We start from the raw sequence: 24,488 nt of genomic DNA on the forward strand, positions 1-24,488 counted from the left end.
TTATGCATACTTTGTATAATTTTCCTTGTAAAGCTCGTTCTGTTAAATTATTATGGACAAATATTAGTACAAAGTATTACTTTTGGTATTGTTTCAATATTATAGCTTGCAACAATAATAATAATAAATAATCATCATCATCATCATCACCATCATAATAATAAATAAATCGTGGTGTGGTACAATTTTTTTATATATTTATTTTTTTCTTATTTCAGTTTGATTAAGCTGAAATATAAAATTAATTATATACTACTTCTAATAAATATATCTTTTTTTTACTTTTTTATGTCTACATATTTTTCTTGAAATATTTTCTTACTGTCTAATAGCAAAGTATTGTTATTGTTATAATAGTATAGTATATAACAACAACAATAATAATAATAATAATAATAATAATAATATTAATAATAATAAGTGTGCAGTATTGGGGAAGTCGAAGGGTCAGAGGGTCAGAACGGGCAAACGAGAGGGTTATGCAAAGTCAACCGGCGGACCAATCCTGTGCAGCGAAACAATCATTCGTTACATACCGCTCTCTGATTGGACGAGACAGCGCTACTCTGTTGGTTCGGGGTCTCTGATTGGCTGGTGGAGCCGGTTTCGGTATACAAACACACCTTCCGCAGCGATAGTAACATCATCATCAAACTTCAGGCTCTGTTCACGGCGTTGAGGCTTTTAATCAGGTCAGTGCTGCCCGTTCAGGGGGTTCATTCAGCTCGGATAATGACCCCGGGGGTAAAACCGGAAGGGGGGATACATATCTACCGGGGAACTGTGGCACGTGCGGGAACTTTAATAGAATTTGCGACGTGTCTTGGCGCGTGTATGAGAGAGAGAGAGCGAGAGAGAGAGAGAGTGTGTGTGTGTGTGTGTGTGTGTGTGTGTGTGTGTGTGTGTGTGTGTGTGTGTGTGTGTGATCACGGGGTGTCAAGGGAATTTAGGTGTGTGTGAGCTTGTTTAAGGTTCACACACACAGTGTTGCATTTCACCAACAGAACGCATGCAACTTCATACAGCAATATGTTCCCTACAGTATTTAGTGCTTTGTCGCTTTTTCATGCAGCTTTGTTTCTTGTGTATTTTGTGCATTTTGCACATGCACTTACTCCTGTATCACACTGCATTGCACTGAACTACTGTACTATAAACTATTTCAAGAAACCTAAAAGACTCCAGTGTTGAACATCTGGACGTGAACGAGCAGGCGCGCTCCCGCCCTCCGTGTCACTCTGGTCACCTTCACGTGTCTCACCTTCTTAATCCAACTCATTTCTCATGGTTCATGTGTTGTGCTCATGAATCAAATCAGTATCCAGTTTCTAGTCGTGGAACTAAAAAATATTTTCCTGGTCTGTGCTTGAAAAAAAAGAGGGTAATTCACTGAATTCTTGTTATTTATACAATATAATCTCTCAATTCATTCTTTACCTGGACATGTGCATAAAGTGCACATTTGGAAGAAAATTTAAGGCACAAAATTCATGCAAGTTTCTATGTGTACTGATAACACACAAGTTTTTGTCACAAGTACAGGAATCTGATCAACAGGCTTTTGTGATAACTAATGATTTATATTGACACAGACTATCTGCAACTCTCATCTCTATGACTGCTTGTTTGTTATCTGTTTTAGCATGCTTGGAATGAGGTGAAAGGTGTGTGTGTGTGTGTGTGTGTGAGAGAGAGAGAGAGAGAGAGAGAGAGAGACACACACACACACACACAATACACTCTGTCACCACTTCACCCACTCATCAATAAGCAGTGAAGCATTTGTGCTTTTGTCATGTGACAATATCCTATAATAAATATTATTAGATTTGTCCTTCAAAATAACCCTTTAAATCTTTCTCTGAAAGGAGTTCCCTTTTCGAGAAGGATTGAATCCCTGCAGAATGCTGAATTCAATCAACAATCAAAGATGCCTCGAGGAACCTTTTCCCCAGACAGTTGCATTTCTGCTGTCTCTTTTGACCAATAATGAAAACATGTCTTTCTTTTTTTTAACTTGTAAACATTGCAGAAATATGTAGCAAAGGGACTGAAGAATTTCTTCCCCCACAGAAACAAACAGGACTTGATTGACCGTTGTTTGACATTTGTTTATTTGTTTAGTTTAAAATGTATCTTAGTTTTTAGTTTAATTATCTGACGCTGTAATAATCCTGTGTCAAATTCGTTTGAATGTAAAAAGTCACATTAAGCGTAAAAATTCTTTGTAAACAATATAGTTTGTTATTGTATAGATGTATAATATACTGTGTTTTTTAAACGTTATTCATAATGTATTAGCCAATAAACAGAGCCAGCAGTAGCCAATGACCAAAATTTGAAGAAAGAAAAGAAAGAAGGAAAAAGAAAAGATTCAGATTTATCCATATGAATGTGGACATAACCATAATCAGCATGGTTTAGATCAGACTTTTGGCAGACAGCAAAATCACTACACCTTTTACCACTACAGTGAAGTAGTAGTTCATTGGTAATGGTGTTGGCCTTTGCCTCAGAGGGTCATGAGTTGAAATTCCAGCACCACCAAGCTGCCGCTCCTACACCCATGAGCAAGGTCATTAACCTTAAAACTTTTAGTTGGATAAATGAGATAATTGTAAGTTGCTCTGGATGAGGGCGTTGCCAAATGTCGTAAATGTAAATCTTTAGAATTTTCTGTATCATTTTCATTCCCATGTGATCTACTCATCTTGTTTCAAACCGTTTGTATCTGCTGTAGTGTTTCAAGAAGTACGACTCGCTGTTATTACTCTCAGCAGGCATTAGTTAATCATTGAAAGAAGCAACACCTGTGAAGTAAAAAGTCAAAACCTGAGTAGAGTTAGAGAAGTTTTAGGGGGAAAAAAAAGTATTTGATTATTTGCAAAAGCTGAATTGATTTTCTAGTGTTTTATTTGTCTTATACCACATCGATCTTCCAACACTTAAGTTGAAAGAAACATGGATGGACATTTGGCAACCATTTATAGTTACATCTTATACAGTGGATCATTCTCAATACAAGGGAGTTCCCATTAATATTATAGCAGCTATAAACACTTAGGCCCAAAACATCAATCGATGAAACCCAAATAAGGTCGTCTTGTTAAACGATGTAAAAGTTTTCTGTTTATCGTTGTTTGAGAATGGGTGTGGTGGTGTTTTTTTTTATTTTTTTTTATTGTATAGTAAAACATAAGATTTTTAGAGGTTTTCATTTGACCTTTTTCTAATAGAAACACTGAATGTGGATTGATGTACACACTCACCTTGTTAAAACACTATACATTATGTGAAGGGACTGGAAACTGTATGTACATGTCATTGTAAGTCACAAAGTTGCCTGTGTGGTATGGGTGGAGTGAATATTTTACTACTGAAGGTCACCTGGGACATAAAGCTTTTGTTCTGTCCTGCATTTTAACAGCACAAATCACAATATCACTTGGTGAACAAAACGGACAAAAATGACTGTAATGAAATGCTATTAATTAAAATTGACTTTTTGTTAATAATGTGGAAGGACAAAAGGGGAAATTATTCAAGAAAAAAATGAAATGTTTAAGTGTGAATCTTTTTTAGAATTTAGAGGATATAAGTTGTATATAAAATATACTAGTACATACAATTTTCGATACACATCACTGTTCATTTGAAGCTAATCCAACAGTGCTGCAAGGTAAAAATGACAGGAAATACTATAAACTAGTTAAAAAAAAAAAAAAAAGGTGTAGTGCAGGTTATGGGTCAAGAAATATTAAATTACAATATCTCCTTAAAAAAAACAGTTAATTCCGAACCATTTTAACAAGACATTTCGTAGACATGGGTCACACTTTTATTGAATTTAAATTGATGTGCAATCCTACGTCTAGGTCCTTTTTTTTACTTTTCAAAAATTGTCGCATAAGTTTTATCATTTAACAAACCAGGCTTGTAGTATTTCTGATAGTTGTTATGTTTTGTCAATAAACACAGCAAAGAATTGAACCAATGAATGAACTGAACCAATAAACCAAGAATGTAAATTAAGAAAAAGAGGCGCTTGGATTGACAGGGCAGATGATCAACTGCAGACTTTTCCCCATGGCATGCCTGCGAGTACGAGATTCTTACCCACGACCAACTACTTTAAACAACTTCAAATGTCCAGTTAGTCAATTTGATCAATTGAGCAAATTTACATTGATTGTATGAAGTTGTTTTTTTTATTGCAAGAATTAGTGCCTTTTGAATCAGTTCAGTATCTACTGTAAAGATGACTCTAGCGTACATATATAGCATAGATATTTATGCCATGTAGACTTGTGGCAGAAGATGAGATCAGAGTTGTGGATGCTTGCCCATTGTGTAAATACTGTTTAGTGTAACATTGAGCCTTGTTGAAGCAGATCACCAGCTCTATGCGTATGTATTTAACCTCCATTGGCTACTCTACATATCTGAAACAGCAGCTGAAATGTTTCTCCACGTCACCATGTTTTCCGTTCGGTGTGGTTTTAAAATAGCAGAGTGTTGGAGGAGGAGGAGGGGGTGGGATAGCGGTTCTGCTTGGCTGGCCTTCATCGGGTGACCGCACTTGGGCTCTATCATTGGTCTAACTTCTCAGGCAGACCAAGTTTAGACAGCGCGGGCTTGCTCGGGTTACCTTTACCCTGGAAAGCCAGCAGCAGCATGTGATTATGTACATGTGCAGAACTTCTTCAACTTCTGCCTCTGACCTCTGAGTGAGCGTACTGTAATTAGACGAGGAAGTCGACTAGGCGATGATGGAGTCACTGCCTCTGTAGTGACATTAGAGAGAGAGGTAATCAGTAACATTTCAAACTTTTCTCCACTGCATTAAAGCAATTTCTTGATTGATTCAATGACTTTGCAATGAGTTGCTCAAGGAACGAGGTGGCATAAAGTAGTCAGGAGAGCTTTTGTGTTTCATAGGCTTGGGTTGTCCTTTAACTAAATCGTTAATAATAGAACTTTGAGGTCTGTTATCCGCAGAGCCCCGATATCCTGGCTGACACGGCACATTTTAAAGGCAGGTCATCCAATAAGATGAGGAAGGGGCAGGTCCGAGTTTGACCTTCGGATTTGCATTGCCTGCTGCAGTAACGCATAAACTCGGCCACTTTGATGCTGATAGGTGTCAGTTAATGCTTCCTGTCACTCTGGTCAGCCTGTTCAGGAATCCACAACCCCAGTTTGCTCTAGACTCAGGTGACTTGCTTTTGTTTTGTATCATGATTGTCTTTTCAGTGTTTTCTGACCTGCAAATATTTCTTCAGGTGCAAGAGCAGGATATGGGTTTTGCTGACTGCCAAGCCAGTTTTTGTTGCCATTTGTGTATAAGCAATATTTTTATTTGAATGAGTTATGCTTTGTGCATAATTCTGCTTGCTTAGGCTTTATTTTACTGGATTTTAATGCTGTTTTCTCTATAATTGCAAACTTTATTTAGCATGAGTGGAACATCTTGGCTAGGACCAATATTTGAGTGGTAGTAATAAAACTAGGTGACCGGTGAAAAGGGCAGTGTGTCCTGACCGGGTGAAACATGCTGTGTTGTGGAAACACACAGTCATATATATTAATACACACACTCGCACAATATCTCTCTGAATCACGCCTACCAAGGGTGCTTTGTGTAAATTATCAGACAGCATGACTCATCCCAAAGTAGGGCTATTGTGCTACAGTAACACTGTCTGATTTTGATCTGGGTTTCTGTTTCATATTTGCTAGTTTTGACACCATGGAGGATGCTGCTGTTATCTGTATTTGATACCCTACAACAAGCTAAGATACACAAATCGAATGACTTTTGTGGCTGTTGGCCAAGACCTTGTGTATATGTGTCAATAGCTTTATGTTTGCTTTTCTGAGGCAATAGTGAAGTGTTTAAACAAAATAAGCTAAAGTTGTAGACTGTGGGCTGAATTAAAAAAAAAAGATTTATGGTGCACCCAAATTGGTTAGCCCCATAAAAAAAGAGAGAGGTTCTTGTTTGTTTTGTTTAAGTTACAGCAGGTAGAAGTTTTTTAGTAAATACATCCTAAAGCTGGTTCATTAGGAGGGAATATGTGTTTTTCTAGAAGTGCTAAATTAATTCTATCTATTTAAAGAAACATTAGGAAACTACAGCTAGTTCATGCTAGAATGTGGTTGAAGCCTGGATTTGATAAGATCTATTTTCTTTGATCAGTTTTATTATGAATGTTAATGCAAAACTGTTTTGCCTGTATTAGAGTAGAACATGAACGAGTATGTAGTACAGACTGGGTTGACTTCTTGACCTTCTCCATGTAAAGGAAAACATTAGACTGGATTTTTTTTAACATTTGTTTTCACATGTTTAAATATTCAAAGTATAAAATTAAGTTCATATTTAATATTATTTTATGACGAACACATGCCTGATTTTGTTTTGTATTTTTGTACTGTATAGTTAATTTCCAATAAGTCAGTACACTGGTGTGGAAATTCTGCAAGTGTAATCCCAGGTTTTTGGGTCAAAGGTAAGCTGTAAAGACTATTTGAGACAAACCACACTTGTGACAGATTGCGATAGCATTACAAAACATCTGATAGCTCAATCAGCAATATGACCCTTGCTCATTGAACCACGAGCACTTGAGAAGGTCGTGTCTGGCCAATTATTGCAGAGTTCTCTTTGTGTAATTTGTTGAATGGCAAAGACGTTCAGCTGTGACACCTCGTTTTTGCACGCCAAGAAAACAAAAAAGTACAATTAGGTCTGCATTTAATCTTTATAAGCATGCTGTAGGGTGAGAGCTGAGGATTGTGGGAATTCTGGTTGGGTTTTGCAGGTGCATCATTCTGAGATATTTTGCAGGCTGCATGTAAAAGACAATAGATTTGTTGGTAACTTGATCGTAATGTGATCATATAACCACTTGCCATATAAACCGTTTAAATATTGTGGTTATTATTTTTTATTTGTATTCCTTCAGGAAGAAAAAAAAACAATAGCAATTGTTTAATGGTGATGTTCAGTGGTGGTGTATAAGTAGAGATTTGGGAATATATTTGAATACTGATTGTACAATGGCTAATAAAAAGTAGAAAATATGTTATTACTTTTATTTTTACATCCCACTTTTAAGTTAAATTAAACACAGGGTAAATCTTCTAATGAAGATCAGTCATTGAAGCACATCAGCAATCATTCATTTTACGTCTATTTTTTAAAATGGGGTGACATCAATTTATTTCCTATCTGAATGTCTTATTTGTCCCAATTTATGCATGTATTTTATAGTTTTATAGGTATAGTTTTAATAAGATTTGATGGCAATTTCTCAATTGCATAATCAATTCTCTGCTGATGTAAAGCATTGGGCCTGTTTTCTCAAGCTGGACAAGAGAAGATATTTGTAGATCATATACAGGAGCATTTAGTTTGTATTAATGAAAATCTATTTAGTTGGATTTTTAGATTTAGAGCCCCATAGTGTGTGAAGTATATGTATAGGGAGACACTTATGTTGTTGCAGTTTTATATTAGAGATCGCTGGGAATAAATCTCATAATCACTTCACATGCACACAAATTTCAAGTACATTTAGTGAAATCTTGACATTTTATATTGAAGCAATAAAACGCATATAATGCACAATTAAATATAATGTGGAAAAATAATGTCTCCCTATTAAAAATGTATATATATATATATATATATATATATATATATATATATATATATATATATATATATATATATACAGTGGGTACGGAAAGTATTCAGACCCCCTTAAATTTTTCACTTTTTGTTATATTGCAGCCATTTGCTAAAATCATTTAAGTTCATTTATTTTCCTCATGAATGTACACATAGCTCCCCATACTGACAGAAAAACACAGAATTGTTGACCTTTTTGCAGATTTATTAAAAAAGAAAAACTGAAATATCACATGGTCCTAAGTATTCAGACCCTTTGCTGTGACACTCAAATATTTACCTCAGGTGCTTTCCATTTCTTCTGATCATCCTTGAGATGGTTCTACACCTTCATTTGAGTCCAGAAATTTTTCATTATACTGATTGGACTTGATTGGGAAAGCCACACACCTGTTTATATAAGACCTTACAGATCACAATGCATGTCAGAGCAAATGAGAATCATTAAGGTCAAAGGAACTGCCTGAAGAGCTCAGAGACAGAATTGTGGCAAGGCACAGATCTGGCCAAGGTTCCAAAAATTTTTTTGCTGCACTTAAGGTTCCTAAGAGCACAGTGGCCTCCATAATCCTCAAATGGAAGATGTTTGGGACGACCAGAACCATTCCTAGAGCTGGCCGTCCGGCCAAACTGAGCTATCGGGGGAGAAGAGCCTTGGTGAGAGAGGTAAAGAAGAACCCAAAGATCACTGTGGCTGAGCTCCAGAGATGCAGTCGGGAGATGGGAGAAAGTTGTAGAAAGTCAACCATCACTGCAGCCCTTCACCAGTGGGGCTTTATAGCAGAGTGGCCTGACGGAAGCCTCTCCTCAGTGCAGGACACATGAAAACCCACATGGAGTTCTCCAAGATGGTGAGAAATAAGATTCTCTGGTCTGATGAGACCAAGATAGAACTTTTTGGCCTTAATTCTAAGCGGTATGTGTGGAGAAAACCAGGCACTGCTCATCACCTGTCCAGTATAGTCTCAACAATGAAGCATGGTGGTGGCAGCATCATGCTGTGGGGGTGTTTTTCAGCTGCAGGGACAGGACGACTGGTTGCAATCAAGGGAAAGATGAATGCGGCCAAGCACAGGGATATCCTGGACGAAAACCTTCTCCAGAGTGCTCTGGACCTCAGACTGGGCTGAAGGTTTACCTTCCAACAAGACAATGAACCTAAGCACACAGCTCAAATAACGATGGAGTGGCTTCACAACAACTCTGTGACTGTTCTTGAATGGCCCAGCCAGAGCAATGACTTAAACCCAATTGAGCATCTCTGGAGAGACCTAAAAATAGCTGTCCACCAACGTTTACCGTCCAACTTGACAGAACTGGAGAGGATCTGCAAGGAGGAATGGCAGAGGATCCCTGAATCCAGGTGTGAAAAACTTGTTGCATCTTTCCCAAAAAGACTCATGGCTGTATTAAATCAAAAGGGGGCTTCTACTAAATACTGAGCAAAGGGTCTGAATACTTAGGACCATGTGATATTTCAGTTTTTCTTTTTTAATAAATCTGCAACAGTGTCAACAATTCTGTGTTTTTCTGTCAATATGGGGTGCTATGTGTACATTCATGAGGAAAAGAAATGAACTTAAATGATTTTAGCAAATGGCTGCAAAATAAAAAAAGAGTGAAAAATTTAAGGGGGTCTGAATACTTTCTGTACCCACTGTATATATATATATATATATATATATATATATATATATATATATATATATATATATATGTGTATGTGTGTGTGTGTGTGTGTGTGTGTATATATATATATATATCTCAATAGATAAGCTGCATTACTGGAAGGCTTATCCTGCATTTAATTTAACTTGGAAGTGGGAAGACAAAACATTTCTTTTATTCTGCATAGATTTCTTATGAATTAAATTGTCATAATTCTAAACGTTCTCTTGCACCGACTTTTCATGTACATGCGTCTACACAGAGTCAATCCAGGGTTTAATGTTGAACCTGTATCACTCCCAGATCCATTATCAGAGAAACATGCAGGCCCAGGAGCTGTTGAAGCAGCTGCGTGTGCCTGAGCTGGCCGAGGTAAGGGATTACATCCGCAGCCTGTCCACCGGCACACTGGTGGGCATGGGGGCCTTCGCAGCACTCACTACCTACTGGTACACCACACGACCTAAAGCTCTCAAACCACCTTGTGATCTGCACATGCAGTCCGTTGAGGTCCCGGTAAGTCCACCGTGTAGATTGGAATCAAAGATTCAACATAAATGTTTTTTTTTTTTTTGGATCAGTAAAATTTTACATACATTCTTGTGATGTTTAGGGAGGAGAGTTTGCTCGTAGGTCAGTGTTAGTGGACGCTGACAAGCTCCTGTCTTTTTACTATGATGATGCTACGACAATGTACGAGATCTTTACAAGGGGCTTACGCGTGTCAGGTAAGTGAAATTATTTATATAAATTTTTTTTGTTTGTTTTATGAAACATGATGATCACTGGGTGAGATTAGGAACCGCTAGCTTCAATGGATTTAAATATGGCATATTTTACTTGACACTTTAAAGGTTGAGTTTTGGTGTCGTAGCAGTTAATTTATGGAATGTTATGCGATACTGCAGAAATGTTTGCAGACATTCTGCAGACATATTCTATTATTTCTAAAGTAACAACGTGTACATGGACTAAATGATTGCAGGGCAGGGATAACAAAATTTTTTCCACAGTGGGAAAGTCTTTAGGATGGGGGATTTTGTTTTCCATTTTCTCTGCAACATGAAGATCTGCACTATTTTTTGTATTATGAATTTTAAACTTGAGGGTGAAAAATCTGAGGGTCTATTGAAGGAAGGGCTGTTTCTAGCTGCTACAATTAGTGATCACTACATATGACTTGTTTTGCACACATTAAATATAACTATTATACAAATCATTCTTTATTGTTTTTAAAGTATAAAATAAGTTATTTATGTTGCTGGAAAATATTCAACTGCTGTTTCAGCCTTTTACAACATGTTTCTTTTATATGTTATATTTACTTTTATTGTTATATTATAAATGACACCACATTGACATATATAATGGCCTTTTCTGTTATGAGAGTAATAAATACACATTTTAATAATATTTTTCTTTTTCCTTTCTTTTAGATAATGGACCTTGCTTAGGCTCCAGAAAGCCAAAGCAGCCGTATGAGTGGCTCTCCTATTCGGAGGTAGGGCTGCTGGAGACATCTCCATTTGTTATTGTTTAAATAGCCACTGTCTTCTTTACATTCTGTCGCTTCTGTTGTTTATCCTCAGAGATTCAGTCTTTCAGATTTCAGCTGCAAATAAAATACAAATGAAAGGACAAAAATCCAGTAAAGGCCAATATCCAAGTCAAGTCGTGTCAGTTTTCTGTACACAGTGAAATTAAAGAACAGGACCAAATTAAAAACAAAAAAACCAACATAAATGAATACAATATGACGTAAAACTAAACAGACCTATTCAAATGTACCGTGGTTGGAATCTCGCACCCACAGTTTATCATGGAATTTCCCACATAACTAATCAGTTTGGCTGATTTTCCTGGTCTCTCATGGATTGCACCATAGACCAAAAAACTTGGATAAAAATGAATAAAAATGAGAGAGAGAGAGATAGAGAGCGCGAGAGAGAGAGAGTGAGAGAGAAAAGAATAGCCTTCATATAATAGCCTTCATTTGTCACATGTTCCGCACGTGAAATTCTTTTCTTCGCATATCCCAACTTGCTCGGAAGCTGGGGTCAAAACACAGGGTCAACCATGATACAACGTCCCTGAAGACAAGAGGGATAAGGGCCTGGTTTAAGGGCTACCACTTTAAATATCAATAATATTTATATATCTGTATATATACGTGTGTGTGTGTGTGTGTGTGTGTGTGTGTGTGTGTGTGTGTGTGTGTGTGTGTGTGTGTGCCAAGTCAATAAGTCACTGCTTTTGCTGTTAGCAATTTAAACTGTTCAAGTGGAAACATAGCAAAAGTTCCTTTTGGTGTCCTGATGATTTACGTAATTTAAAACACCATAATTACTTTAAAACATTTACAAGAATATTTGGTCATAATGCTCAATGTTGAGTTTGATGTCACTAATAATAAACATACGTTTGCATGAAGCATCAATATTTGTTTGATTAATGTATTAAAGACTTGAAAAGTATTAAATTATGGTACATTTATAACAGATTAAAATGTGCAATTGAGTTGCGATAAATCGCCAGTTAACTCATGACAATCATATACACTTTGATGTCCAAATGTCTTACAGCACACCGAAAATCTAGAAATAATAGAAGGTTTTAGAACTTTTGAAATATTTATTAGTATGTAAATATTTAGTCTCCTGCTTATCTTAAAACTGGAGATTCTGCACTCCGATGCAAGTTGTTGCAGGGAATAGTTTTGTGTTGTTTTTGACTTTATCTTTCTCTCAGGTTGCAGAGAGAGCTGAGAACCTGGGCTCAGCACTGATGCACAAAGGTCACTCCAAAACCCAGGACCAGTATATCGGCATCTTTGCTCAGAACAGACCTGAGGTGAGGGGAATTACTGAACATTTGTGCCTGGGTTTTAAGCTAGTTACATGCTTATATATGTGCACATTATATGTATGTGTATGTATGTTAGTATATATGCAGTATGTGTGTGTGTATGTATGTGTATGTATGTATATGTGTATATATATATATATATATATATATATATATATATATATATACACACACACACACACACACACACACACACACACACACACACACACACACACACACATTATATATATGTGTGTTTGTGTGTGTGTGTGTGTGTTAGCAAGCTAAATCATCCAGAGTTAAAAGCTTGTGCTGGTTGGTTTCTATTCCAAGATTGTTTTTGTCACATTTCCATATATTTGTTTATCAGGTGATGCAGCACAAATATATGATGGCACTTGAAAATCTTTTCACAATGCACAAAATACTGCATATTATAATATTTAATTTGGTGCCATCAAAAACAAATGGTAGATTCTATTATATTATAGTTAACAAATAATTATTTAACACTGTACAAGCTTAAAAACATAATGTTTTTCTTTGAGACTGTGTTTAAAGGTAGTTACTATCAGAATGGATTTATTGGTTTCATTTTGATTACATATTCTTTACTTTAATGAATGCTGTATATTTTTTTCACAGTGGACCATCTCAGAGCTAGCGTGCTACACATACTCTCTGGTATCAGTGCCTCTGTATGACACACTTGGGACTGAGGCCATCGATTACATCATTGAAAAGGGTGCGTCCATACACTATACTTTTTGCACAAATGTATTTATTTCTTTTTGCTTTTTTGTTTCTGAAAATTAAATGTCAAAGCAAATATCTTTCTTTCTTTCTTTCTTTCTTTCTTTCTTTCTTTCTTTCTTTCTTTCTTTCTTTCTTTCTTTCTTTCTTTCTTTCTTTCTTTCTTTCTTTCTTCAATTATTTATTGCTTTTTGAATTTTTGCATACAAAAAACCATCCCAATTTTTGTATGTGCATATTTCAGCCGGGATCTCCACAGTGGTGTGTGACGTTCCGGCGAAGGCTCGTCTACTTCTCGACTGCGTGGCTGGTAAACAACACTCCCTGAAAACCCTGATCGTGATGGAGGAGTTTGATTCGGAGCTGGTGGCTCAAGCACAGAAATATGGTGTGGACATAATGAGCCTGAAAGATGCAGAGGTGAGTTGCTGATTGTGTACTTTACAGAGTTAATATTACATTGTTAAGTCATAAGGTGTTCTTTTAGGGATTTTGAGGGTAAATTCGAAGAGTGCCTTCCCGTGGGCTCACCACCTGCAGGAGGGACTGTAAGGGACGGTGCTGTGAGGATTGGGCAGCAGTCGAAGGCGGGGTATGCCTGCTTAGACTGCTGCCCCCGCGACCCGAATTACGGATAAGCGGGAGAGAATGAATGAATGAATGAATGAATGAATTCGAAGAGTGAATGAAGCTGAACAATATATTTCATGTGACATACGCATGTTGTACTTCATGGGGACCATAACGATAATCTTCCAAGCTATAGCTCCAGCTTTGACTAATAGAGAGTCTGATATATTTTAATCAATAAATGCAGCCAAAACACAAACACAAGCAAAGCTCTTGAATAACTTATGGTATGATTTTGCTATGGCTTTTTTCTTTAATTCAGTGATTATTAAAGTCTAGTGCACAAAAACAAAAAAGATTCTGAAAGCGGTGAGAAGAAAAGTGTACAAAAAGGTACCTAACGCTTGTTTGCGAAAGCAACCGATGCATTAAAAATGAAAGCAGAATTTGAATAATATTATAGTGGAATATCGGTCACAACTAGTGTTTAGATATGACTGTGACGCTGCTGAGAAAGCTGCACTGCTCTTGCTCTCTCTAACTTTGTACTCATGCATGTGCATATAATTGCAAAGCTGTCTTTTAGTAGAGCTGTGGCTTTCAGTCTCGCCTTTTCTCTTTTTTTTTTTTTTTCAGCAGTAGCTTTTGCATGGTTTATTTTCTTTCTTTTAAACAGATATACACATCAGACTCCTCATGTCTCTTAGTTGCTATAAATGTTATAAATGACCGTGTCTTCTGTTTTTCTAGGCTCTTGGAAAAGCTCATCGGCAGCAGCCTGCAGTATGTCGCATCATCTGCTCTTTTTTCTTATAACCAGTGTTTTCTGCTATTCATATACACCCACGTGGCCTGATTAATGATTTCCGTTTCTCCCTCTCTATAGCCTCCTAAGCCTGATGACGTTGCTATTATTTGCTTTACTAGTGGAACCACAGGTATGTTCTGTAAGAGCACATAGGCCTGCGTTTGCTTTGCAGGGAGATATGTGTTTTATAGATTTGCTAATATTTAAGTCTGCGTGTGTGTGTGTACATTTAGATCTTTTTTGATGGTTTTAATCTCTCTCTCTCGCTCGCTCTCTCTCTCGCTCGCTCTCTCTCTCGCTCTATCTCTCTCTCACTCTCAGGAAGCCCAAAAGGGGCAATTCTTACCCACAGAAACATTGTGTCCAATGTTTCTGGCTTTATCAAGATAACAGAGGTAAATGCAGACATAGCCTCACACTCATCTTCTCACACTCGTCCTATACAGATTTCACCCTATTTATAGTCTTACAGTACACAGTTAATACATTCCCATTCATTGCACAAACTTACATTAATAAAAAAAGGAGAACGGAATAAAAAAGAATGGGCTTTTTATGGTAACACACTGCATTTTTTATCTTAACAAAAGAAGAAAAAATGGCTGATGAGGGAACCAGTGAATAACAAAAGAATGTGGACACCTGACCATCACACCCATATATGGTTCTTCCACAAACGGTTGCTACAAAAACACACAATTGTATACAAGTCACCCGAACATGTTTTAGTAGATAATGCACCTGTGTACAAAATTATCTCCAAGAGCTCCATAAATGCCAAGGTGGGAGTGAAAGGACTTAAACGTTCTGACCACAACTTCACGAACACTTTGAAGATGAACTGGGACACTGAATTCACCTCTGTCCTCCTCATCAGGCCCTGACATCATTAATGCTCTTGTATGTGAACCTTCCCCAACTGTTTCCTCAATGTTGAAAGCCCACAATTGTATAGAATGTTATTGTACACTTCACATGAACTAAGAAACTCAAACCTCTTCTAGCCTGGCAATGCTCCTGTGCACAAAGTGAGCTCCGTGAAGACATGAAGTGCCAAGTTTGTAGCAGAAGAACACAAGTGTCCTGTACAAGCCTCTGACCACAACCCGTCTGAACACCTTGCAGATTAACTGGATCACTGAATGAACCCCAGACCTTCCTTAGATCTCACTGAATGCTTTTGTAGCTGACTGATCACAAATCCTCCCAACCATGCGAGGAAAGCCTTCCCAGAAATGTGGAAGACTAAATTTATAACAAGTGCATATAGGTGTGATGGTGTCCAAACTTTTATCTCTATAGTGCAGCTGACTATTTTCCTCAAAGTTTCTGATTTGACTTCCAGTACCAAAGTATGTACAACTGAGATTAATAGAGACAGTGTTAGAATGTACAAACTGATCATGTTTCTCTTTTTAAATCTATTTTTTAATGCTAGATCAATTCTTCAGTTCCATTTTAATAAAAATACAAAATTGTGCCCATACATTACACACATACAAACAATATTCAAGTGTAAAAATTAGCCATGAAAACAACAAATACCCACTTGTTCATTACTGCATAGCCATTTCTCAAAACTTTCACTCGGCTTTAATCCTTTTACTCATATTTTCACATTTCTTTCAGACCAGCTGTCCTTTAAGTCCCAGCGACTCGCACATTTCTTACCTGCCCCTTGCACACATGTTTGAACGAGTCGTGCAGGTACAGTCGAGCTTCATGTTTAGCCCTTATAGTAATAACAATTATTATTATTATTTTTTTTATCTATTTATCTATTTTCATATACAGTATTATAACCAAAAGCACCGTTCTGTGTTTTGTCTTTCAGGGTGTGATGCTAATTCACGGGGCTCGCATTGGCTTTTTCAAGGGAGATATCCGCTGCCTCATGGATGACCTTTTGGCTTTGCGGCCTACTGTCTTTCCAGTTGTGCCACGTTTGCTCAACCGAATGTTCGATAAGGTAAAAATGAGTACTGTAAATGCTGAACATATTATTTTCAAATGTTTATGGACACCTGAGCAAATGATTCATTTGTGCTTATTGAATATCCCATTCACACATTTAGTCTGCATTTGCTCTTCTAATAAACTCCACTCTTCTGGGAGGAGGTTTTACTATATTTTAGGAGGTGCAGTTGTGGAGAATTTGTGCTTATTCAGCCACAAATGTGTTAGCAAAGTCAGTTCATTCTTCACATTAACTACGTCAGGTACTGGGGTGCAGTCAGTGTTTAAATTCATCCCAAATTGCTGTGGTATTAAAGAAATTCAGAATGTGGTCAGCATGCTATAGGAAAATTGGTAACAGTTACTATGCTTTATGTCAGGCCTCATGACACCAACTCGCCCTGATTATTTCTCATCTGTTCCACAACAATAAATAGGAATGATTACATCATGTGTTTCACAGATCTTTGGGCAGGCTAACACTCCTCTAAAGAGGTGGATTTTGGGATTCACTTTCCGAAGAAAAGAGGCTGAGCTGATGAGTGGCATTATGAGAAGAAACAGTCTGTGGGACAAAGTCATCTTTAAGAAAGTCCAGGTAATTATTAACTCATTAAAAATCACTTCCCACTATTTTGGATGTGTTGTGGTTAGTTCTATATCTGCTACCACAAATGTCTAACCTCCAAGAGCTCTGTCTGCTAGGAAAGTTGTTTGCTGTTGGCAGATTTCTGCCTGGTTTTGAATATAAATAACATAAAACATATAAATAACAGCTATTCGTGCAAAAAGAGCTCCTTCCATGTGCTTTGAGGGTAATGGAAATATTTCTGTTCACAAGCCCTTTACTACATGCTGTATTTTTGTAGGCATATTGTGCTGCAGACCCGCTGTGGCGACCCCTAATGGGAGAAGCCGAAAGAATGTTATTGTGCTGCAGACCTGACGATTATGAAATTCTGTTTCTGCTGCCCCCTGCAGGCCAATGTAGAAAGCAACGTTCGATTACAGAAACGTAAAAAAAAAAAACCCTGCAACATAAACCTTTCCCAAATCCTTCAATCATAGGACAGCGGCACAATGCATAATATCATGCAGATATATTTCAGCAGTTTTATTTAATGTTCAGTAAACATTGGAATGGAGAAAAATAGTGATTTTGGTGACTTTATGCATATTTAGTGGGCATATTGTGTAGATAAAATGAAATTTTTTCTGCCACCTGCAGGCCAGTGTAGGAGGCAAAGTCCGCTTGATGCTGACTGGTGCTGCTCCTGTGTCAGCTCCTGTGCTCACTTTCCTCCGTGCAGCTATGGGATGCCAGGTCTGAAGACATGCTGAAGACACACACACACACACACACACACACATACACACACACATACACACACAGGAACTGAATGGCATACCTGGTGACACCATTTAAATGAGCAATTCTGGGTCATTATCTTTATCCATACTTTATGTAAAGTTTCATTATTTTCATTAAAATGCAGATTAAAACTTGGAGTAGATAATCACACCTGCTTAAATGGTCATGTGCTCATTCCAGGACTTTTATTCAGTCTGTTCATTAAAATCAAACTTAATTAAGAGCCATGGGCCAGCAATAAATGTTCTATAATACCAGACATTATATAAAAATTAAGCGGCTATGGTTTATCTCATTTATGATTTTATATTTAACAAACAATACAAAAAATATATAGGAAACATTAATTCTTTATTTCTTTCATCTGCTTAACTAATGCAGTTTTATTTTTAAAGTTTAAGTTCAGTGAAATTTATGGCACAATAAAGAACAATCCAATTTATTGTGCAATTGAGTTAAAACGCCAACGCCCCCCCCCCCCCCCCCCCCCCCCTCTTACTCATATATGGCCTTCAGGCTATAATTTGAGGATCTTGGTTTCATAGTTACTTTTATGTTATTATTTACACATTTGTCACTATTTATTTGAATGTAGAGAATCCATTTCTAGAATTTATTTATAATTCCACTATATACTCATTATAGATCTAAACGTACATCTGGATTTATATAAAGCTGCTCAAAAGCACTGTAGGAATCTGAATTCATTAGAGCCGTGTGTTGTGCAAAGTATCTAATGACGATAAATTAATTTAAGTGTCCAGCTTGCTGCGTTGTGTTTAACCCTGTTTTTGTTTCTGTTTAGTTTTATGAAGGCTATGGCCAGACCGAGTGCACAGCCGGCTGCACGGTGACGGTATCCGGAGACTGGTCAGCAGGTAACCCATGTTCTCACACACAAACTTGTGCATTCATTCTCTATATTCTTCTATCTTAGCTTCACGTTTCTTCTGCTTTATTCATCCTAGGTCATGTCGGACCTCCCCTGCCTTGTAACATTATGAAATTGGTGGATGTTGCTGAGATGAATTATCTGGCTATGAATGGAGAAGGAGAGGTGAGTGATCAGGTGTTCACATTAAAGCTTTGTATAAAGGACTTTTTTATTATGGTGTCACAATTGATCATTGGGTCTGGGTTCTAGGTGTGCGTGAAGGGGCCCAATGTGTTTAAGGGATATCTGAAAGACCCAGAAAAGACAGAGGAGGCCATCGACCAGGATGGTTGGCTCCACACAGGAGATATCGGCAGGTGGCTGCCGGTAGGTTGTGGAAATAATCTTATTCATTTTTCTTTCAAAAGAATCTGAGATTAGTTTCACTTTACTTAAATAGGAACTTATGTAAATCTGCTTAGTTGTATAGTTAAACATTTAATCATGTGACAGCAGCACAGTGTATAAAATCCTGCAGATACTGGTCAGGAGCGTCAGTTAACAGTTCACATCGAAATATTGGGAGAATTGTGAGCTCAGTGATATGATCGCTTGTACCAGATGGTTTTATTGTATACACTGTGGATTTCCAGAGATTTTACACACAAAGGTCATCAAAGTCACTTATATTCTTTATATTTAATGTGACTTTCAACTGAAGCACTTACCCTGTATTTGCTTGATTTTATACACTGGGCTGCTGTCACAGTTAAATAAATGCATAAATGAGCAGGCTTTCTTTTTAAACTGAACACTGAATAGATACTCATGTCACACTATTCCATGCAAACTGCATAAACCAGTTCTGGCCAACTTCTGGCATGTGTATTTTTAAACCTGTTAAGAAACTTTTAAGTTTTGGGTTGGTTCCTAAAACAAGAACTACACAGTTGAAGGATTAGTTTCTGTGTTGTATTTCCACCACAGTTTTCTTTTTTCGTTTTTTTTTTTTTTTTTTCTGAAACTGAAACATCTGTAAATCTGCTTTGGGACAATGTCCATTGTTAATACAAATAAAATTTAATTGAAACGTACACATGTACAATGCAACAGCAGAAATAAAATTGTGCATTTTTTTATGTTTCATCATCTTTGATAGAATGGCACTCTGAAGATTGTGGACCGTAAAAAGCACATCTTTAAGCTGGCACAAGGAGAGTACATCGCCCCAGAGAAGATCGAGAATATTTACATCCGGAGTGAAGCTGTGGTTCAGGCTTTTGTGCACGGAGACAGTTTACAGGTGAGACAGGATGGTCTTCGTCCTCTGTTTGTATGGCGGTGTCTAGGGATAGTTTTTACCTATTTCATTATGATCCATAAAATATTGATGACACACTGCCTCTTATCTGTTGGTAAGAGAATGAGAGAGAAACTCAAGGTGTAAAGTAAAACTAATTTGATAAGGTTAGTAAATACCAGTATAGATTTGAGTAAGTTATTAAAAATCTATTGTACTTCTCCCTCAGGCCTGCCTGGTAGCCATCATTGTGCCTGATCCGGACTTCCTGCCTGGCTGGGCCAAAAAAAGAGGATTTCACGGCTCGTATGAAGAACTCTGCAGCAGGAAGGTAATGGGACGAGATGCTGCAGATCCTGTAGCTTCTGTAGATATATTACGGAGACTTCAGACAGGGACATTTTTCAGGAAATTCCATAATTAATCCGTCCCTCTGCATTTGTGGTGCATACGATTGAATAAAGTTTTCTAGACATGAAAAGAAGAAAACCAGATTACGCTACACACGCTTAGAATGGACACATAGTTCTTTTGATTAAGGTTAAAACATATATATATATATATTTGTTTAGCAATTTAAAATACACACCTTGTACACTACATGACAGATTATTATTTCAAGAGTTACATGAGAAGCAATAAAATAAATATAACATGATTATAGATTTTTTTTTTTTTCCATGTCAAAAAGACGATCTTCTACAGGTTTAAAGCTTCATTTACTCCTTTTGACTGTTCAAGCATTTCCCAAACATTTACTGATCTTTACCACAACTGCAGAAATGTATCTGGAGATTGCGGAAAACAATCTCTGTAAAGCCTGCTATCACTTAAACAACAATGGCTATACTAACAACAAATACTATTCTACAGATAGCATGTTTGCACTATAGTAGTTTGTGTACATGCATCTTGGAGGTAAAGATAATCTCTTATTTACTTGCAGGAAGTGAAAAATGCCATATTGGAGGACATTGTTAAACTTGGCAAAGAAAGTGGTCTGAAGTCTTTCGAACAGGTCAGTTTTATTGCATTAAAATTTCAGCCTTCAAAGTAAAATCAATGCTTGTGGCCTTCATTGTCATTTTAACCATATACTGTTTGTACAGTACCCAGTGAAATGAAAAGAATGGTCCATCAGCACTGAGGTGCTACTGTACATTAAACTGCATAGTTACATGAGACAACACAGAAACAAGGCATACGCAGACCTACATTCAGGATTACATAAAGTCCATATATGCAAACAGCACAGTATAGTACAATAAGAATTATAGAACAAAAGCAGAGTACCGTCATTTCCGGACTATTACGCGCACCCAAATATAAGCCGAGAAATAAGATTTTTATTTTGAACATAAATACGCCGCACATGTCTATAAGCCGCAGGTTTCTACACTGAAACTAATGAACTTTACACAGGCTTTAAAGAAAGACAGTGTCTGTTACACGGCTTGTATCTAAACAGTAGCCTACCAAGAAAGTCATTGTTCACTGTGTTCCTCCTTCCTTTCACAATAATTTCTTTTGGCATCGTCGTGTGTTTAAAAATCACCATCGTTGGAAGCTTTTCTCCCGATGCCGTGCAGCTCAGAACACAGGTGAAGTGTGTGTTTTCATGCCCGGTTGTTTTCAGCGTGACGAATGATTCACATTTCCTGTAGACAGTCCGAGTGAGCGGCAGGTCAAACGTCAGAGGAACCTCATCCATATTTATGATGTGGTGCGGCCCGATTCAGTGGGAGCGCATCTGATTTAATATAAAGAGTTTCATTTTCATATCAATTTCATTTTATTACATTGGTCTAATGTTATGGGGCTCAGTTTTTTGGCTTAAAGTTTGTGAAACTGGGGGGTTCAAAGTGTGGGGAAAAAAGGAAAAAATCATTATAAGGTTTGCTCCACATAATAATAATCCAGTCTTTTTAAATTAATTCATGGATTAGGACCATTGACATGTTGGCGAGTTCTAATATCCCATTACACCATCTTACTCCCTAGCTTACACTTCTCTGAAACTGCACTTCAGGCTGCTATTAATGTACTAATCTGCTCCTGTGTGTTATAGGTGAAGGATATTGCTCTACACACAGAGATGTTCTCGATCCAGAACGGCCTCCTGACACCAACACTTAAAGCCAAGCGTGCTGACCTCAGGAACCATTTCAGGCAGCAGATCGACCAGCTCTACTCCAACATCCACATGTGAAGGCGATTCCAGAACTGAGTTGATAGAATGCAGACACATAACGCTAACTGTTTTTCTGTCCCAATTGTTATTCTTCTAGTTCTCTCGAATGGAACTGTGCCTTACCACACAATATATCCACTGGCTTTCAAATATATGCATCAGAATCAAGAGAACACATTGTCACACTTTTAACCCTTCGGGGCTTTAAACCTCAGGTCTGAAATCTCAGATGCCCTCAGAATGCTGCATTAGATCCAAAAACAGAAAGCGTTTAATACTTGATGACGCCAATTTAGCCAAGAGACCTGAGCATGGTGCTTTTGGGTGGGGAAAAAAAAGCTTTAAATTATTTTTTTTGCCAAAGATGCTGCTTGAGTAGTCGACTGTGCCAGGATAAAGACTGGCCCTGATTTTAAAGCGATCTGCTCAGTTGAGACAGATAACAGAACCTCAACATTACAGGATAAACACTGATGCAAAAGCGTATCGAATAGATCAATATGATTAAGTCGATATCAGTCACTTCCTTTTTTTTTGTATGTAGCACAAGTAAAATGTGAGAGATGCTCTCACAGAACCATTTCGTAGCTACACATTACCTTGACCCGAGGTCCATAAATTCGAATTGAGAAAAACGTACACACTCGTCTTTGCCTGTGTGACTTAACATACATTTTTATTACTTTATGATCTGATTGTTGTGAAAAGAAGACATTTTACATAAAGGAATACACGTGTATTTTATTTTATTTTTATTTTTTATTTTTTTTTAAAGCACAATCCGAACCGACTGTGCCTGAAGCATATGAGATTATCACGGACAAAACGTTTCCAACAGTTCCCACTGCAGCTTAGAATATAGCAGAAAATCTTATTCTTTACTATCGAATGGAAGCCAAAGTTCAGTCAAATTCCAATCCATAAATCGATCAAATGTATAACAGGATTTACTCAGAATTAAAATAGTTTTTTTGCAAGGACAAATGTTCTGGATATGGAGCCTAATTTAGAGACGTCTTGATTTCACTCAAATTCATGAAACATTCTACTACACATTGTACTGAGTGATCTTTGATCGTCAACAACTGGCCTTATTTTTGGACATTTCTAAGTAAACTTTAAATTGAAATTCTTGGCTGTTTTAGGTTGGGATTAGTTTGGAAGCACCTTGAGTATTTCAATAATTCAAGCTGAAAAAGACTGTAAAGGACGATGCATACTCTGCATACTCCACTTGCATAGTGTCGCATTCTGTCTCTCAGGCCTGTCAGAAAGGCAATGAAGCCATTAAGCTTTGTGCTATATAATTGCACTCCTTACCAACAAAGCCATGTGATCATATAATGTTTATAGAAACTGTGTGCTGAACAGTTGTATGTTCTGTGCTGCTTGATTTCAAAAAGGATCCTTAGCATGCATTCCCTAGGCCATAGCAAAACATCCCTAATATGTTGCCATCTCAAGAACGAAGCTCAATATTGACTATTTGTTTTTTTGTGTTAATAATATTAGTGTTGATATTGATTTTTTTGGGAGTTTTATAGGTGCTTGATTAAGAAATTCATCAAAATTTCTGGGTTCACAGTAGTTTTAAACTTGCCTGGTTTGGTTTGAGTTATTGGAATGTTTTTAGTACTAAACTTATTTGACCTGACCTGGTTTTCTTGTACAGTTATGCTTTTCAACAGCTTTATCTGTAAATCATTGCAAATCTTTTTGTTCTCATGTTTCTGGACTATGAAAGGTTTAGTTTAAAGCCTTGAGCAACAAGGTGTCCACTGCATGTTTCGATGTATGTGTGTGGGATTACATTTCACAAAATCCTAATATTCATATGCACATGAATATTGCTTTGTCATGTATATTAATGCAAGCTATTGATGTGTATGCGTTGTGTGAAAGATGGATATTGTTGTAACAAAATGTGAACATCTGAAGTTAAATGACACTGACTGACAGCTAAATTAAACAAAGCTAAAAAGAAGTGGGTTTGTTTTGTGGATCAATTGACATAGTATTTAATATGTATACTGGATACACATATTGCATATACTGGATACACAAGATTCATATGTGCCTTTTGAACATCCCATTCCATGTTTTGTCACCATTTGCTGTTATAATAATCCCAACTCTTCTGGAAAAATGTTCTTGATTTTGGAGTGTGTTTGTGGAGATTTGTACTTATTCAGCCACAAGGGTGTTAATAAAGTCAGGTACTGATGTAGGTTGAGGAGGTCTGTGGTGCAGTCAGTGTTCCAGTGTTCCAGGGTTTAAGTTTAGAGCTCTATAACAGACCACTCATATAAAACTCTTCCAAACCAATCATGTAAATCATATCTCAATGATAATGCTTTGTGCACTGTGCATTGTCATGAATAACAGTTTTGGGTCTTCTAGTTTAAATCTATATTATAGGGACACCTGACTTTCCCAAGCAGACTGTTACCTCA

General features: G+C 37.1%; 1 protein-coding gene across 4 annotated transcripts; it reads left to right on the plus strand.

Moving 5' to 3' along the window:
* The first annotated feature begins 577 nt into the window (after positions 1-577).
* Positions 578-24,019, plus strand: acsl1b (acyl-CoA synthetase long chain family member 1b). Of its 4 annotated transcripts, none has more exons than XR_014534346.1 (21): positions 578-692; positions 9,668-9,880; positions 9,978-10,092; positions 10,801-10,865; positions 12,113-12,214; positions 12,857-12,956; positions 13,209-13,384; positions 14,285-14,317; positions 14,421-14,472; positions 14,664-14,737; positions 15,972-16,049; positions 16,177-16,311; positions 16,762-16,896; positions 17,527-17,622; positions 18,476-18,548; positions 18,639-18,727; positions 18,815-18,931; positions 19,704-19,847; positions 20,074-20,175; positions 20,791-21,076; positions 21,313-24,019. XR_014534346.1 is itself a non-coding variant. In XM_083546617.1 (21 exons), exons 2-21 carry the CDS (start codon positions 9,686-9,688, stop codon positions 22,051-22,053), a joined length of 2,094 nt encoding a protein of 697 aa, XP_083402743.1. In that variant the 5' UTR covers positions 578-692; positions 9,668-9,685; the 3' UTR covers positions 22,054-24,019. The 4 variants fall into 4 exon arrangements, 3 of the variants coding, with proteins under 3 accessions (XP_083402743.1, XP_083402744.1, XP_083402742.1); XM_083546617.1 differs by having other exon boundaries at positions 20,791-20,862; positions 21,913-24,019; XM_083546618.1 differs by lacking the exon at positions 578-692 and adding an exon at positions 4,544-4,807 and having other exon boundaries at positions 20,791-20,862; positions 21,913-24,019.
* The last annotated feature ends 469 nt before the right edge of the window (positions 24,020-24,488 follow it).

Source organism: Silurus aristotelis (assembly GCF_946808225.1).
Source record: "Silurus aristotelis genome assembly, chromosome: 7".
Lineage (NCBI taxonomy): Eukaryota > Metazoa > Chordata > Actinopteri > Siluriformes > Siluridae > Silurus > Silurus aristotelis.

What these genes read in the sequence shown, in the direction of transcription:
- acsl1b (XM_083546617.1), top strand. Translation starts at nt 9,686, where the DNA reads ATGCAGGCCCAGGAGCTGTTGAAGCAGCTGCGTGTGCCTGAGCTGGCC. An exon ending in TGAGCCTGAAAGATGCAGAG is followed by an intron (nt 13,385 to 14,284) that starts GTGAGTTGCTGA and finishes CTGTTTTTCTAG; the next exon opens with GCTCTTGGAAAAGCTCATCG. An exon ending in AAGAACTCTGCAGCAGGAAG is followed by an intron (nt 20,176 to 20,790) that starts GTAATGGGACGA and finishes ATTTACTTGCAG; the next exon opens with GAAGTGAAAAATGCCATATT.